The sequence below is a fragment of the Erinaceus europaeus genome, chromosome 14 (assembly GCF_950295315.1).
Source record: "Erinaceus europaeus chromosome 14, mEriEur2.1, whole genome shotgun sequence".
Classification (NCBI taxonomy): domain Eukaryota; kingdom Metazoa; phylum Chordata; class Mammalia; order Eulipotyphla; family Erinaceidae; genus Erinaceus; species Erinaceus europaeus.
Genome location: NC_080175.1, coordinates 43,250,090 through 43,268,351, shown reverse-complemented (window position 1 = coordinate 43,268,351; position 18,262 = coordinate 43,250,090). Strand labels below are relative to the sequence as shown.

Genomic DNA, 18,262 nt, shown 5'->3' with positions numbered 1-18,262 from the left:
AAGGCCCCGCCCACTACGGGTTCCCTAGACGGAAGTTGTTTGAACACGACTTCCGCCAACTTCCCACTTTCTGCTACGGAAGGTGAGGTGGAGAAGTGGCTGGAGCATGCGCGTGAGCACCAGTTTGCGGCGAGATGGGCGGGGCGGCCAGGAGAGGCGGGTGGCGTCATGCGTACACGCTTTGATGAACCAGTCTTGCAGTTTCATCATTGAACCTGGGGCATCCTGCTTACCTAATTTATTTGTTATGTTTCTTCCCCTTTATTTTTTTAACATTTATTTATGAGTGAGAGATAGAAAGAGGAGCGGGGGGGGGGGGGGTAGAAGGCAGTAGCGCCCCGGGTTAAGCACACATGGCGCAAGGACTGGTATAAAGATCCCGGCTCGAGCCCCCAGCTCCCCACCTGCAGGGAGACGCTTCCCGTGTGGTGTACCAGGTCTGCAAGTGCCTGTCTTTCTCCGTCTCTGTCTTCCCCTCCTCTCTCGATTTCTCTCTGTCCTATCCAACAACATCAGTAATGGCAACAATAACAACAAGAGCAACAAAATGGGAAAAATGGCCTGCAGGAACAGTGGATTTGTTGTGCAGGCACCGAACCCCAGCGATAACCCTGGAGAAGAAGGAAGAAGAGAACCGGAGTATTATTCTTCACAGGACCTCCTGCTTGAGAGTCCAATGCTTCATCCACTGTGCCTCATTCTCCCTCACGTTTCTTTTCATTATTATTATTTTTTTTTTTACTAGAGCACTGCTTATCTCTGGCTTACAGTGGTGCAGGACATTCAACATGGGGCCTTGGATCCTCAGGCATGAGAATCTTTTTGCAGAACCATTATGCCATCTCCCCCGCCCCCATATTTCTTTTCTTTCTTAAAGTAAGATGCTTTACCTTGTGCAAGAATCCAATTTCAAGCTTCACCATTTAAAAAAATATATATATGTTTTATTGTTTTATTAAATTTTATTTATTTCCCTTTTGTTGAGCTTGTTTTTTTTATTGATGTCGTCGTTGTTAGATAGGACAGAGAGAAATGGAGAGAGGAGGGGAAGACAGAGGGGGAAAGAAAGAGAGACACTCTCTTTTAAAAAATATTTTATGTGTTAAATTTGAAGGAGGGAGTCGGGCAGTAGCGCAGCGGGTTAAGCGCAGGTGGTTCAAAGCGCAAGGACCTGTGTAAGGATCCGGGTTCGAGCCCTCCCCACTTTCAGGGATGTCGCTTCACAAGCGTTGAAGCAGGACTGCAAGTGTCTGTCTTTCTCCCCTCTCCGTCTTCCCCTCCTCTCTCCATTTCTCTATCCTATCCAACAATGACGACAACAATAATAACTACAACAATAAAATAACAAGGGCAACAAAAGGCAATAAATAATTTTTTTTTTTAAATTTGAAGGAGAAAGAAAGAATAGAGCACAGCTTCACCATATGTTGTACCAGATTATCTAACTCAAGGCCTCATGCATTTGAGGCTTTAGCTCCACCAACTTAGCTGTTGCAGTGACTTGAATATTCATCATGCATTTCCAAGGAAACCCCATGAGTTCTCTCCCACTCAGGGGCCCAGTTGCCAGTGACACCTTGGACTTCACCCCCAGTCACCTACCCTGGCCCCAGGCCCAAATGAGTTGAGCAGCACACCTGCAGCTTGTGGCACCAAGAGGGATGTGCTTGTTATGACTTCAGGCTCTCCTGAAGTTTGCACATCCCCTGCACTTCGTGGGAAGGTGGCTACCAAGTTCTCAGCACTGATTCCTGCCTGGGTCTCGACACAAACCACCATATTCCCTGGGTGTGCACAGAAACCCAGTCCCAGGGGGTGGGGGTTGGGGCAGTAGTGCAGCAGACTGGCTCAAGGATCCCAGTTTGAGCCCCTAGCTCCACACCTGCAAGGGCATCGCTTCATAAGCTGTGAAGCAGGTCTGCAAGTCTGTCTTTCTGTCCTCCCTCTGTCTTCCCCTCCTCTCTCAATTTCTCTCTATCCAACAACAACAATGCCAAAAAATAATAATGACAACAGTAACAATAATAAGGGCAACAAAATGGGAAAAAATGGCCTTTAGGAGCAGTGGATTTGTAGTACAGGCACTCCATATACAATAGGTATATGGGGAATAAGCCAGCGTGAGTGTCACAGCTTATTGGTGAATCCTGTGCAAATCTCCCTGTGTGTATTGAGCATGGTGGACACTCGTGGCTTATTGGAATACATTTCTGCACGGGGCACCTGTCCTCACTCCATCTGCCCTGAGACTTCCTTCAGCCTTCTCACACCTGTGGGAGAGCATGCAACTGACCAAAAGCCCAGCCTCAGTGAGCCAGGCGTCCCCACCCCACAAAAGCTCTTCTCTCTAGCATCCCAGGTGCAAACATATCAAACATACCCTGCCTGCCTGTACAATCTTCTTGAAGTTTCGATGCCTCCTTAGCCCAGCCAAGCCACTTTCAGTACCACACCCTGGGCTCTGAGCCAGATTTCGGGGCTACAGAGGCAAGGGCAAAGACCCCGGCAGTCCTGGAGTTGAGTGTGGTAGTGGAGAATGGAGCTTGGCTGGCTTCCCTCTGGAGAGAGCTTGGATAAAGGACAGTGAGTGAACGAGCTGGAAGGATGGAGGGTAGGGTGTCGGGAAGGGTAGTTCTGGCCTCTGACTTGGACCCCAGTAGGCAGAAGGTCCCAGGAGCAGGTAGGGAAAACACTTAGAAGGGACAAACGTCCCTACTATCCCGCCTGCCCTCCCCCTGCCCCACCCCCCAAACCAGGCCCCTGCAGGCACCTGCTTCTCTGGCAGGCGGGGAGATCGTCCAGGGACTATGCCCAGGTGCGCACCCATGCCCCCGGCCGCCGCCCCCTGCACGCGCAGACCCGCGCGCCTCCGCCACACCCCTGGCTCCCGCTGCACGCCGGCCAGGGCTCTGGGCTGGGCGGCAGGTGCGGCGGCGCGCAGGCTCGCGGGGCGCGGGGACCGGCTGGGGCGGGGCGGCGCGCGCGATCCCCGCGGGCCACACTGGCCGCCCTGCGCCCAGCAAGGGGCTTGTGCTCCGGCCCGCGGGCCCCATGTTCACGGAGCTGCGGACCAAACTGAGCCCCCCGGGAGGCCGCGCTGGGGCAGTGCGCTCGGCCTTCGGGGAGCGCCAGGATGTGGAAGGTGAGCGGGGCGGGGCCCGGGGTTTGGGGGGCGCGTCCCGGCGCACCGGGAACCCCGAGTCTTTGTCCTGCGGGGGGCGATGGGGAGTCTCAGGCCTCGGGTGCCCGCGTTCCCAGGCTCCCGCCCCAGGCAGGCATATCACTGCGGTCACCTCTCCGTGGACGCAGACCCGGACCTCCCCCCCCCCGGCCCTGCGGCGAAGCCACGGACGATCCCGGACCCCCGCTTCTGGTCGCCGGGGCTGGGAGGGACAGAGGGGCCCAGGGACAGATGGGCGGGGCGGGCCGGACAGGTGTGGCGCCGGAGGAGGCATCCAACTGGTCGGTCGGGAGCAGCGTGTCCAGCCCAGCTCTCAGACCCAGCAGTGCCTGCACCCACCCACCCCACCCCCAAAAATAAACCAACGGCGTAGAATAAGTTTCCTGAACCTCTCGGTTGCAACCACACTGGTCACACCCTCTGTGGGAACCGAACCCTCAAATTTAGAGTCCTTTGGAGTACTCTGATTCTGCAGAGTTGCAAGAAAGGGAAAGAGGGGGTGTTGCTAAGTTTAGGGGGGCTTGCGCGGTAGGAAGAAAGAAACTGGGGGTGGCATTGGCCCCTGAGCATCCCCCCCCCCCGTTTATCTTGCCCAGCCAGAGCCACCCCTGGGCCCCCACAGCAGTCCCCTAGGATCAGATCAAAAGCCAGGCCCAGCTACTCCTACCAGACCTTGAACCAAGGGGACAGGGGTGGGGGCATGCACCATGAGGGGTGGAGAGGTAGTAGCTGTCATCCAGCTTCATTTAACAGACCTACCATTAGAAAGTGACAGTGGGGGGAGTCGGGCGGTAGCGCAGCGGGTTAAGTGCAGGTGGCACAAAGCACAAGGACCTGCCTAAGTATCCCGGTTCGAGCCCCCGGCTCCCCACCTGCAGGGGAGTCGCTTCACAAGCAGTGAAGCAGGTCTGCAGGTATCTATCTTTCTCTCCCCCTTCTCTGTCTTCCCCTCCTCTCTTGATTTCTCTCTATCATATCCAACAAAAACAACATCAGTAACAACAACAATAATAACTATAATAACAATGAAAAACAACAGGGGCAACAAAAGGAAAAATAAATAAAATAAGGGAGTCGGGCTGTAGCGCAGCGGGTTAAGCGCAGGTGGCGCAAAGCACAAGGACCGGCATAAGGATCCCGGTTCGAACCCCAACTCCCCACCTACAGGGGAGTCGCTTCACAGGCGGTGAAGCAGGTCTGCAGGTGTCTATCTTTCTCTCCTCCTCTCTGTCTTCCCCTCCTCTCTCCATTTCTCTCTGTCCTATCCAACAACGACGACAACAACAATAATAACTACAACAATAAAACAACAAGGGCAACAAAAGGGAATAAATAAAATAAAATATTTAAAAATAAATAAATAAATATAAAAAAATAAAAAGAAAGTGGCAGTGGCAACCCCAGAGGTGGTGCCACGGATAAATCGTGAGGTCCTGAGTTCCATCCCTGGCATCTTTTGTGTCAGAGGGATATTCTGGTTCCTCTCTCCTCTCTTTTCACTCAGTGATAAATATATATCTCAGTGTGTTTGTGTGTATACATATATATTTTTTTCTTTTTAATATGAGGCAAGGGGCTGGATGGGGCAATAACATAATGGTTACAGAATGGATTTCCATGCCTGAGGCACAAGAAGTCCTAGATTCAATCCCCAATGCCACTATAAATCAGAGCTGGGAGTCGGGCTGTAGTACAGCGGGCTAAGCGCAGGTGGCGCAAAGCACAAAGACCGACATAAGGATCCCGGTTCGAGCCCAGGCTCCCCACCTGCAGGGGAGTCGCTTCACAAGCGGTGAAGCAGGTCTGCAGGTGTCTATCTTTCTCTCCTCCTCTCTGTCTTCCCCTCCCTCTCTCCATTTCTCTCTGTCCTATCCAACAACAACAACAACAATAACTACAACAATAAAAAAAAATCAGAGCTAAGTAGTGCTCTGGTAAAAATTAATTATCTAATTTAATCTGGAACTGGGAGATAACCATCATGAGAGCACCTGATACAGAGTACAGAGGTAGCTTCAAGAGCAATGGAACAGTGCTAAAATGTTGTTTCTCTATTTCTCTCTCACACTCCCACTAAAAAAAGGGGAGGTGGCAGTGGCACACCCCACTAAGCACACTTATTACCAAGCACAAGGACCTGGGTTCGAACCCCGAACTCTCCAACTGCAGGGGGTCACCTTCACGAGCAATGAAGCAAGTCTGCTAGTGTCTTTCTCTCCCTCTCTCTATCTATCTTCCCATCTTCCCCAATTTATCTCTGTACTATCTAGTAAAAATTAGGGGGGGAAAGAAAAATGGCCCCCAGGAGTAGTGGATCCATAATGCCAGAACCCAGCCCCAGTGATCACCCTTGTGGCAATAATAATAATAATAATAATAATAATATAATAAAAGATTTCGGGCTGGAAGTCGGGCGGTAGTGCAGCGGGTTAAGCGCATGTGGCACAAAGTGCAAGGACTGGTGTGAGAATCCTAGTTTGAGCCCCTGGTTCCCCACCTATAGGGGAGTCACTTCACAAGTGATGAATCTTTCTCTCCCACTGTCTGTTTTCCCCTCCTCTCTCCATTTCTCTCTGTCCTATCCAACAATTATGTCAATAACAACAACAATAATAACTACAACAACAATAAAAACAAGGGTAACAAAAAAGGAACTAAATAAATATTTAAAAAAAGATTTAGGGCTGGTGAGACAGCATAATGTTTCTTCAAATGATTTTCTTATATATATATATATACATATATATATATCTTTTTATATTTATTTATTCCCTTTTTGTTGCCCTTGTTATTTTATTGTTGTAGTTATTATTGTTGTTATTGATGTTGTTGTTGTTGGATAGGACAGAGAGAAATGGAGAGAGGAGGGGAAGACAGAGAGGAGGAGAGTAAGACAGACACCTGCAGACCTGCTTCACCGTCTGTGAAGCGACTCCCCTGCAGGTGGGGAACTGGGGGCTCAAACCAGGATCTTCAAGCCGATCCTTGCACTTTGTGCCACGTGCGCTTAACCCGCTGCACTGCCACCAGACTCCCTCTTCAAATGATTTTCATGACGGAGGCTCTGAGTTCCCAGGTTCAGTCTCCAGCACAATCATAAACCAGAGCTAAGCAGTGCTCTATATAAAAATGAAAAATAAAATACTTAATTTAAGAGGTAAAGATAGGGTAAGAGAGATACCAGAGCAGCCCTCCAGAATAAGTAGTACTGGGGATCAAACTTGGGACTCCGTGCTTGGAGGCTAAAGAGCTACCACTCACTACACTACCTCCTGGGTCACATTACACCCTCAATTAAATAGGAACAAGAGAGAGAGCACCAGCCCAGAAAGGGTGCAGTGCTGATAAAGAGGTGGACTCTCAAGCATGAGGTCCTGAGTTCAGTCCTTGGTATCACATCTTGACAGAGTGAATCTGGTTCTCTCTTCCCTCCTATAATATATATACTTTCTTTTTCCCAGAGCCCTGCTCAGCTCTGGCTTATGGTGGTGCTGAGAATTGAATCTGGGGCCTCAGAGACTCAGACATAAAAGTCTTTCTGCAGAACCATTATGCTATCTCCCTAGTCCAAATAAATCTCTCTCTCTCTTTTTTTTCTGTTCTTATATTTCCTTCCTTCCTATCTTCCTTTCTCCTTTTCTTCCCCAGAGCACTGCTTAGCTCTGCCTCATGATGGCGTGGGGCATAGAACTCCCCTATCCCCAAATAAATAATTCTAAAGAAGGAAAAGCTGCTTTTCTGGGAGCGGGCAGTGATGCATCTGGCTAAGTGCACGCGTTACCATGCACAAGGACCCAGGTTCAAGCTCCTGCTCCCCACCTGACAGGGCAAGGGGAGATACTTCACAAGCAGTGAAGCAAGGACTTTAGATGTTCATCTCTCTCCTTTTTTATCTCCCCTCCCCCTCAATTTCTCTCTGTCCTAGCAAATAAAGAAAAAAAAATGGCTGCCAGGAGCAGTTGATTCATAGTGCAGGCACCAAGACCCAGAGATAAATAACTCTGGTGGCAGGGGAAAAGAAAGAAAGGCAGAAAGAAAGAAAGAAAGAAAGAAAGAAAGAAAGAAAGAAAGAAAGAAAGAGAGAAAGAAAGAAGAAGAAAGAAAAGGGAAGGAAGGAAGGAAAGAAGAAAGAAAGAAAAGGGAAGGAAAGAAGAAAGGAAGGAAGGAAGAGAAAAAAGGAGTCGGGCACAACAGGTTAAATGCAGGTGGCGCAAAGCGCAAAGACAGGCGTAAGGATCCTGGTTCGAGTCTCCGGCTCCCCACCTGCAGGGGAGTCACTTCACAAGCAGATCTGCAGGTGTCTTTCTCTCCTCCTCTGTGTCTTTCCCTTCTCTCTCCATTTCACTCTGTCCTATCCAACAACAATGATAACAATAATAACTACAACAATAAAACAACAAGGGTAACAAAAGGGAATAAATTAATAAATATTTTTTTAAAAAGAGAAGGGAGTCGGGCAGTAGCACAGTGGATTAAGCACATGTGGTGCGAAGCACAGGGACCAGCCTAAGGATCCTGGTTCAAGCCCCCCGGCACCCCACCTGCAGGGGAGTCGCTTCACAGGCAGTGAAACAGGTCTGCAGGTGTCTCTCTGTCTCTCTATCTCCTCCTTCTCTCTCAATTTCTCTCTGTCTCTATCCAATAAGAAAGAAAGAAAGAAAGAAAGAAAGAAAGAAAGAAAGAAAAAAGCTGCTTTGCTATGTGCACATCCCAAATTTGAACCCAGCCCCCACTGCATTAAATGAAGTTTTGGTGCTACGGGTTCTTTCATTCTTTCTCTAAGTAATAACAATAACAACAACAAAGCAGGGAGCCGGGCGGTGGCGCAGTGGGTTAAGCGCACATGGCGCAAAGCACAAAAGACCTGTGTAAGGATCCCAGTTCGAGCCCCCACCTCCCCACCTGCAGGGGAATCGCTTCATAAGTGGTGAAACAGGTCTGTAGGTGTCTATCTTTCTCTCCTCCTGTCTTCCCCTCCTCTCTTGATTTCTCTCTGTCTTATCCAACAACAATGACAGCAATAACAACAACAACGATAAAACAACAAGGGCAACAAAAGGGAAAAATATAAAAAATAAAAAAGAACAGCAAAGCAATAATAATAAAACATTGAAAATAATAAATAAAGGAAAAAAGAGGGGGAAACCACAGCTTTCTTCCTATGCATACAGAGTGGGGAGAGAGAGCTGCTAGAAAGGCCAGTGGGTGGAGTAAGCCTGAAGGTGCCAGGGCCCCCTGCCTGAGTTCAGAAGCTCTTTGAAGCCAGTGGGAAGACAAGGCACATCAAGCAGCACCCTGGTCTGGAATCAGTCACCCTCAGGGATGCCTTACATCTACGCACCCCAAGTCAACCAGCAAAGTCATGCCCCCTGTGGTCTCCATCCCCACCCTCCCCAGCACCCTGTGCATATCCAGGCAGAGCAGATTTCGAAGGGACCCACTGTGCTCAGTTCTCTACACGTGGGAATATCAGCCCAGCTCGAGCCACCTTAGCACGGGTCACTATGGAGACACACACACACACACACACACACACACACACCCCCCACACAGGTTTCCACCATTACTAACCTCCCATAAGCATAGGGAAAGAAAACAGGAAGCACCACTTAGGGCCACACCCTCGTACCTGCACTAGGCAGCCCAGTCCTGTATACAGGTGCTGTCCTGGACCATGGCCCCATGGGACAGGGAGCAAGGATTGCTTCTGGGGGAGCCAGAACCTGTCAGCACAGTGGGATGGGGCCACGCCACAAGCTGCACAGAGACTAGGTGACAGAGAACTGGTGATGAACAGTGCACCTAGAAAGGTCTCCCCACCACCACACAGGGGCCAGAATTGCCTAGCAGGCAGGTCTTGTGGGTGCCCTGGCCTGGTGTGGTGTGTGCCAGCCTAAGGCAAGCTGAAGGGGCCATCCCAGACCTGGCTGGAAAGCAGAGGCTCCTTGGTGGGTATAGCAGAGCCCAGAGTGTGAGCTGGAAAGGAGAAAGATGTTTCCAGTTCTCCCTCTCCCTCTCCCTCTCCCTTTCTCCCCCTCCCCCTCCCTCCCCCTCTCCTTCACCTTCTCTCTCTCTTTAAATTAATTACTTTATTTCTTTTCTGATAGGAAATAAAGAAATTGAGAGAGGGATGGGAGCTAGAGAGAGAGCATCTGCAACTTGCTTCATGGCTTAGGAAGCATCTCCCCTCTGTGCAAGGAGCAGGGGCTTGAACCTGAGTCTCACACATGGCAATGTATGTGCTCAACCAGGTGAACCACTGGTCCCTTTTTCTTTTTTCTTCCTCCTCCTCCTGTTCTTTTATTATTATTTTTTACCTTTTTTTTTTAAGCATCGCCAGAGTTTCAATGCTCTGAACTATTTCAGATACAGACAGGTGGGGTGAGGTCAGAGGGTACCACAGTAGCAAGGTTTAATTCAATGCAGGAGCTGGGGTCCAGGTTTGAACCTGGGTCACACACATGACAAAGCAGCAAGCTATACAAGTGAGCTATTTTGCCTTGCCAGATGTCTGGTTCTTTCCTTTTTAAATCTAATTTATTTAGTTATTTTATTTGATAGGACAGAGAGAGTTGCAAGAAAAAGGGGAGATAGGGAAGGAGAAAGAAATATCTGCAACTCTGTTTCACCACTTATGAAGCTTCCTCCCTGCAGGTGGGGCCTGGGGACTCGAACCCCAGTCCTTGTGCATAGCAATGTGTGCACTCAACTAGGTGAGGCACCACCCAGCCTTTGCTTGTTTGTTTGTTTGTTTGTTTTTACCAGAGAAATGCTTAGTTCTGGCTTATGGCAGTGCAGGGGATTGAACCTGGAACTCCGGAGCCTCATACGTGAGAGTCTATTTGCATAACTTATGCCATCTACACTCGCCCCTATTTATTTATTTATTTATTTTTGAGTGACCTAAAATACCACTCTGACACAGTGCTAGGAATTGAATTCAGGACCTCATGCACACAGGTCAGAGGCTCTACCCATTATACCACCTCCGGGGCCACTGTTTCCATTTTGTTTGTTTGTTCTACCAAAGCACTGCTCAGCTCTGGCTTATAGTGGTGCAGGGGATTAAACCTGGGAGACTTAGACTCAGGCATTAATTTTTTTGCATAACCACTTTGCTATTTCCCCTGCCCCACCAGTTTTGTTTTTTCACCAGAGAACTGCTCAGCTCTGGCTTAAGGTGGTGTAGGGAGTTGTAGGGGATTGAACCCAGGCCTTTTGGAGCCTCAGGAATGAATGAACGTCTGGCTGCATATGCCATATCACTGTGCCATATCTCCCCTGCCTGCTTCCAGTTTCTTTCAGTCAGGGCCTTCATTTTTTTGTTTGTTTGGTTGTTTTTAATTTTACTATTGAATAGCAACAGAGCAGAGAGAAATTGAGAGGAGTGGGCAGATAGAAAGGGAAAGAGAGGGAATCGGGTGGTGGTGCAGCAGGTTAAGAGCACGTGGCGTGAAGCGCAAGGACCAGAAGGATCCCGGTTTGAGCCCTTGGCTCCCCACCTGCAGGGGAGTCACTTCACAGGCGATGAAGCAGGTCTGCAGGTGTCTGTCTTTCTCTCCTCCCCTCTGTCTTCCCCTCCTCTCTCCATTCCTCTCTGTCCTAACAACGACAACATTAATAACAACAACAATAACTACAACAACAATAAAAAATAAAAACAAGGGCAACAAAAAGGGAAAATAAATAAATAAAATATTTTAAAAAATAAAGGGAAAGAGAGTGTTCTGGGAGGTGGCACAATGGATAAAGCACTGGACTCTCAAGCATGAGGTCCCAAGTTCAATCCCCAGCAGCACATATACCAGAGTGATGTCTGGCTCTTTCTCTCGCTTCTCTTATATTTCTCATTAGTAAAATAAGTAAAATCTTAAGAGAGAGAGAGACAGAGAAACTTGCAGCTTTGCTTCACCACTCCTGAAACTTTCCCCAAGCAGGTGGGGACCAGGGGCTTGAACCTGGGTCCTTGCACACTGTAATGTGTGTGCTTAACCAGAAGCACCACCATCTGCCCCCAGCCAGGTCCTCAAGAAAACTCTTACACACTTTCTTCTGCCTTTAGGGGCTTGGGAGGTGACACAGAGAGCAGCCCCTGGCCCTTGGCCACCATGACCTCCCTCTCTCTGCAGCCACAGCCCACTTCAGCTTCTGCCGAACCCTGCTGGAGCACACAGTGTCTGCAGAAAGTATTCCCCACCACGTGCCTCAGACACCGGGCACCAGCCTCACGTGGCATGACTCCCGCAGCCAGAGGGCAGCTGGTGGCCGGCCAGTCAAGCTCCTGAAGCAGCCGGGCACTGAGGGCTCCCAGGTACCAGCCTACATGCTCCCCAAAGCCCCTGTCCCTGCTCCACTACCACCCTCCACCATTCACCTGCCACCCTCTCCCCACAGGCTCGGCTGTACTCGGACCACTGTGGCCTGTACCATACCAGCCCCTCTCTGGGTGGTCTGACTAGGCCTGTGGTATTGTGGAGTCAGCAGGACGTCTGCAAGTGGCTCAAGAAACACTGTCCCCACAACTACCTCGTCTACGTGGAGGCCTTCTCCCAGCATGCCATCACGGGTGTCAAGGGTTCTCCAGGGGCCGGAGTGGGGGGGGGGGTGGAGATGTGGCTGGGGGGAGGGGAGAGCTGCTCCCACTACTTGGTCTGCATTTCCTTTTGTGCTTCTCCTCCCAGGAGTCTATGTCCTCTCAGCATCTCTCACTGTGTCTCCCAGTATTTCTGTTTTCACCTGGCTTTTCCCTGCTTGGCTTCTTTTTTTTTCTCTCTCCTCCCCCCCCCCCCCGGCCCACCAAGGTTATTGTTGGGACTCAGTGCTTATACAGAAAATATACCACTCCTGGTGGTCTCTCTCTCTCTTCTTCTTCTTTTTCTTTCTTTTTTTTTTCTTTTTGCCTCCAGGGTTATTGCCTGGGCTCAGTGCCTGCACCACGTATCCATTGCTCCTGGAGACCATTTTTTTCCCTTTTGTTGCCCTTGTTGTTTTTATCATTGTTGTGGTTATTATTATTGTTGTTGTTATTGACATCATTGTTGGATAGGACAGAGAGAAATGGAGAGAGGAGGGGAAGACAGAGAGGGGGAATGAAAGATAGACACCTACAGATCTGCTTCACCGCCTATGAAGCGACTCCCCTGCAGGTGGGGAGCCTAGGGCTCAAACCGGTATCTTTACACCAGTCCTTGCGCTTCGCGCCACATGGGCTTAACCCTGTGCACTACTGCCTGACTCCCCTTCTTTTCTTTTTTTTAATATTTATTTATTTTCCCTTTTGTTGCCCTTGTTTTTATTTTTTATTGTTATTGTAGTTATTGTTGTTGTTATTGATGTCATCGTTGTTAGATAGAACAGAGAGAAATGGAGAGGGGAGGGGAAGACAGAGAGGGGAAAAGAAAGACACCTGCAGACTTGCTTCACCACCTGTGAAACAACTCCCCTGCAGGTGGGTAGCCAGGGGCTCAAACCGGGATCCTTTTGCCGGTCCTTGCACTTTGCACCATGTGCCCTTAACCCGATGCGCTACTGCCCGACTCCCTTTTTTTTTTTTTTTTTTTAATTATCTTTATTTACTGGATAGAGACAGCCAGAAATCAAGGGGGAAGGGGATGATGGGGAGAGAGACAGACACCTGCAACACTGCTTTACCAGGCACAAAGAAGGGGAGAGAAAGACAGACGCCTGCATACCTGCTTCAACACTGGTAAAGCGACACCCTGCAAGTGAGGAGCCAGGGGCTGGAACTGGGATCCTTGCACTGGTCCTTGCACTACATGCCATGTGTGCTTAACCTGCTGCGCTAACACCCAGCCCGGTTTTATTTTATTTTATTTATTTTGTCTCCAGGGCGATCTGGGGTTCAGTGCTGGCACTATGAATTCACTGCTCCTGGTGTCCTAGTGGCCTTTTTTTTTTTTTTCCCATTTTTTTATTGGATAGGACAGAAAGAAATTGTGAGAGGCATTGGGTGGTAGCACAGCAGGTTAAGCGCACATAGCATGTAGTGCAAGGACCAGCGCAAGGATCCTGATTCAAGCCCCCAGATCCCACCTGCAGGGGAGTCACTTCACAGGTGTTGAAGCAAGTCTCCAGGTGTCTTTCTCTCCTCCTGTCTTCCCCTCCTCTCTTGATTTCTCTCTGTCCTATCCAACAACAATAACAACTACAACAAGGCAACAAAATGAGAAAAATGGCCTCCAGGAGCAGTGGATTTATGGTGCAGGCACTGAGCCCCAGCGATAACCCTGGAGGCAAAAAAGAGAGAGAGATGGAAATAGACATCTGCACACCTTCTTCACTACTTGCACTACTCGTGAAGCAACACCCTGCAGGTGGGGAGTCGGGGCCTCTATCTGGGATCCTTGAGTGGGGTTTTGCACTTCCTATGATGTGTGCTTAACTGGGTGTGCCACCACCAGCCCCCTTTACTTTTATTTTATAAGATCTTTAAAATGTCTTTAAAATATCTTTAAAATATCTATGAGAGAAAACAGAGAACTGGGGCGGGATAGATAGCATAATGGTTATGCAAAGAGACTTACTCTCATGCCTGAGGCTCCAAAGTCCCAGGTTCAGTCCCCCGCACCAGCATCAGCCAGAGCTGATTAGTGCTCTGGTAAAAAAAAAAAAAAAAAGTGATCCGGGAGGTGGCACAATGGTAAAGCTTTGGGCTCTCAAGCATGAGGTCCTGAGTCTGATGCCCAGTAGCACATGTGCCAGAGTGATGTTTGGTTCTCTCCTCCTATCTTTCTCATAAATAAATAAAATCTTAAAAAAAAAAAAAAGAAAAGAAAACAGAGAACTAGAGCACTACTCAAGCAGGCAATGCTAGGGATCAAACTCAGGACTTCACCAACTTGTGAACCTCTTTCCTTCTCCCCATGCTTCCCCCTTTCTTCTTTCTTTTTTGATTATTTCCAGAGTCATCACTGAAGCTTAGTGCCTTAGTGATCAATCCACTGCTCCCAGTAGCCATTTTTTTCTTTAAATTTTTTTTAAATTTTATATTTATTTATTCCCTTTTGTTACCCTTGTTTCATTGTTGTAGTTATTGTTGTTGTTATTGATGTCGTTGTTGGATAGGACAGAGAGAAATGGAGAGAGGAGGGGAAGACAGAGAGGGGGAGAGAAAGATAGACATCTGCAGACCTGCTTCACCGCCTGTGAAGCGACTCCCCTGCAGGTGGGGAGCAGGGCGCTTGAACCGGGATCCTAACCGGTCCTTGTGCTTTGCGCCACGTGCGCTTAACCCGCTGCACTACTGCACTACCGCCCGACCCCCCCCCCTTTTTAAAGTTTTATTTTACTTATTTCATGGGGGAGAGTGTTTTCATATAAGACAGGGAGAGAGAAAAGTCAGAGCATCACTCCAGTACTTGTAGCACAGGAATGGGACCCAGGATCCTCAGGCATGCAAATCCTGACGCTCTTATCAGTAGAGAGAGACACTTCCTCAGTCAGGTTTAGTTTTTATCTGTCCTGGACTTTTGCCTCGCCCCTGCTCCCTCCTCTGAATTTATGTTGTTTCTGTGTCTTTCCCGGTATTTGCTGCTCACCCCGTGTTCCCCCTGTGAGAGGCCTCCTGGGCTGACCTCGACCCTCCCCCCTCCCTTTGCAGGCAGGGCACTGCTGCGGCTGAACTCTGAGAAGCTGCAGAGGATGGGGCTGGCGCAGGAGGCCCAGCGGCAGGAGGTCCTGCAGCAGGTGCTGCGTCTGCAGGTGCGCGAGGAGGGTCGGAGCCTGCAGCTGCTCAGCCAAGGTCAGTAAGCAGGGCCTGAAGGGGCACCGTAAGGAGGACGGTTGACCTGGGGAGGGTCTTCCTGCACTGCCGGCCCCCTCACCCCCCAGCGGTGAACGGCGGCAGGGAGCCCATGTTTCTTCCTCCTCCACCTCGTAGCTTCTTTCGGAAGCATGTCCTAGCTGCTGCCTGAGGCTTGAAGCCCAGACCCCAGCACTGTGACCGGAGCCCAAGGCCAGGACGAGGCGGGACTGACTGCGCCCCGCCCAGAGCTTCAGGGGCCCCTCCCCGCCTGCCCCGCCCCGCCAGGGAGTCTGGTGGGACTCAGATTGCCAACTGCAAGCCGCCCTGGGACGCACCCTGGGGGTGTGGGCAGGAGCTACTCCCAGGACTTGAGCTCAATCCCACCGGCTGGTGTTGCTGGCAGCATGTGTGGCAGCCACCTGGGCAGAGAGGGGTTTGGACAGCCCTTCCCGACTCCCCACACTATTTATACTCCAGTCACCCAAGGTAGTGCTCTCCCACCCAGTCTACAGTGCAATCCTGTGCCCTCCCCAGCACTCGGCAGTTGTAGTGGGATAGTGTGTCTAGGGTCCCCTTGGAGTGCCCCCGCTCCACCCAGGCCCAGCCCACCTTCCAGATAGTCACTATCAGCATCCACTCTGCCAGGCGCTGTGCCAAGTGAAGTCCTCACCACAATCCATCAGTCAGGGGAGTCTAGGGACAGAGGCTAGGCAGGGCCCTAGTGTCCAAGACCTCAGGTGGCCCGGTGTGAACCTGAACCTGGTGCCTGGCACTGGGCTCAGCTGTGTCCTGGTCTCCCAGACTCATGGAGGCTGCCTTCTGGGGGTAGTGCTGGGTAGGTGTGCCTGTTGTCCCTTTCTTGGGGAACCTGGCATGACACAGAGAATGTCTTTAAGGGCATGCATCCACCCACCCTGTGCCCACCAGTTCCTGAGCACCTGCTCCCTGATCCAGAGGTCCTACGTTTGGGGGCCGGAGCTGCCTGACAGAGGGACAGCAAGGGAAGTCCTAGCAGCCCCCACCCTCTACCCCCCCCAACTCTGGGACTCTGGAAACCTCAGGAACAGATGAGGCTGAGCACTCGGTCTCCTCTCTGTGCCCTGAGCAGATCTCTGGATGGGAGGCTGGTTGTGGCAGGTCCCCAGTGGGACTAAGACAACTGGCCTGGTGCCCCCCATCCTGTTGCCCTCAAAGCAAGCCCTTGTGTCCTGTCTGACTGTCCTGAGTGTCCCTGGCCACTTCATGTCATCACCATGATGTCCTTCCCAGAAGGCCCTTCTTGTCTTTACCCCCTCCTCTGTCTTGCCCCCAGCCCCACCCCCCTGCTCCTGTGTTACCTTCCCCGTTTTGGCGTTCACTTTTTTATACTCTGACAAAAAGACCAGAAAATAAACCTGGTTCTTAAGTGCCCCAAGTGTGGTGTCTGGCTCCAGCCAACTGGGTTTGTGGAGGGGGACCCGGCTTTAGAAGGAGGGGCTGGACAATTTCACCATCTCCAGCCAGGGCCACCAGGGGGCAGTGGTGCCACCTTCTGCCCAGGTGCCTGGCAGATCCTGGCAGGGATGTGAGGCAGAAAGCAGAAGCTGGGTTGAGCCATGTCCCTCCCCAGGTGGCCCACACCTGGATGCATAGACAGGGGTGTGAGGTTTGGGGAGCTACCATAAGAAATGACCCCCAACAAGAAGAACTGGACATAAAGAAAGGGATGCTTTCCCAGTCTGCAGTCTGGAGCCATCCTCTATCTCTCTCGTGGCCTTGGGGGCACTTGGGCAGATGGGCCCAGTTCATCCCAGCCTCCCTATCATACCCCCTCTGTCTATGGAGTCTCTTATAAGGACACTGGACTTGGGGCCCATCTGGGCAGTCCAGCAGGAACTCATATTGATAGCCCAGCCACACAAAAACCTATCTGCAAATAAAGTCTCATTTCTTTTTTTAAAAAATATTTTTATTTATTTATTAATGAGAAACATAGGAGGAGAGAGAAAGAGCTAGACATCACTCTGGTACATGTGCTGCCGGGGATTGAACTCAGGACCTCATGCTTGAGAGTCTGATACTTTATCCACTGCGCCACCTCCCTGACCACTAAAGTCTCATTTTTTTAATATTTTATTTATTTATTAATGAGAAACATAGGAGGAGAGATTTAGAGCCAGATATCATTCTGGTACATGTGCTGCCAGGGATTGAACTCAGGACCTCATGCTTGAGAGTCCGATGCTTTATCCACTGCACCACCTCCTGGACCACTAAAGTCTCATTTCTAAAGGTCTGGGGCTATCTTGGGCAAGGGAAGGGAACGTTCCGCATTCACTTCCCACCAAATTCCCTCCCCAGACACAAGTAACACACAGCAACCAGACACACAGATAGAAGCACAAGGCAAACCAGCCTGATCTGGACACACAAGCACAACACACCCCACAGATATGAACCTGGGGAAACCCAGACCCCACACACCTTGAGACCCCTGCATCCTTCTCACTCTACACAGGACACACAGTTGTACCTGCACACCCTGATGTCCCAGCAGGATATGACCACTCAGAAATGCCCACCAACTGACACTGACATGCCACACACGTGGACATGCAGAATGCCACCTGGGAAAGAAATGACCTTGATGCACCAAGGGCCACACACACTGACCCTCCAGAGGCCCAGTCCCAAGGGTGGGTGTGGCCAGTAAGGAAGGCCCTTCCCTCCTCCAGCACTGATGTCCTCAGGAAGAGTGGACTGTCCCCTTTGCAGAGGTGCTGGCCAGCTTGCCTCTGCCTCCATGTGACTGCTGTGTGCCAGCCTGTGCCACTTTGCAGCTGCTTCTAGAGACTCAAAGCTGAGGATCCCTGTGACAAAGGTGGACCCCAAATCTGCCCCTACCAGTGCATCCTGGCCACTCAGGGTGGACAGAGGGGTGAGGGCATGGGAAACATAGGGAAGGAGGTGCACCTTGTAAATCTGTGTGCACTAACCACTCAGCGATCCCCGCCAGAGGAAAGGCACCTGGGTTCATAGTGGTTTACCATGGCACCCCACAACTGGCATACACGCTGAAATTCCCCTTCCTAGCCAGCACATCTTCATCTGCATCACTCCAAGACCTGCTGGGGTAGGTAACCCTTCTCCCCAGATCTGACTTCAGACTTCCCCCTAGAGGCCTGCGGTTCTGGGGACACCAAGGGGCAAGGCAGTGGCCACTGTTCAATGACTCCCCTCCCAGAGGTTTGAGCTAGCGGTGGTCAGTGACCCCAATAAAACCCATGACCTCAAACTGCCCAGGCACTGCCAGGTGCCAGAGGGGTGAAGCAGTTTGA

The 18,262-nt window shown here is 50.6% G+C and overlaps 1 protein-coding gene across 2 annotated transcripts; it reads left to right on the top strand.

The window, feature by feature from the left end:
* Positions 1-2,920: 2,920 nt before the first annotated feature.
* SAMD10 (sterile alpha motif domain containing 10) lies at positions 2,921-16,354 on the top strand. 2 transcript variants are annotated; one of them, XM_007524434.3, is made up of 5 exons: positions 2,921-3,142; positions 11,311-11,492; positions 11,576-11,747; positions 14,802-14,942; positions 15,081-16,354. In XM_007524434.3, exons 1-5 carry the CDS (start codon positions 3,052-3,054, stop codon positions 15,101-15,103), a joined length of 609 nt encoding a protein of 202 aa, XP_007524496.1. In that variant the 5' UTR covers positions 2,921-3,051; the 3' UTR covers positions 15,104-16,354. The 2 variants fall into 2 exon arrangements, with proteins under 2 accessions (XP_007524496.1, XP_060027645.1); XM_060171662.1 differs by having other exon boundaries at positions 11,576-11,756.
* Positions 16,355-18,262: the final 1,908 nt, after the last annotated feature.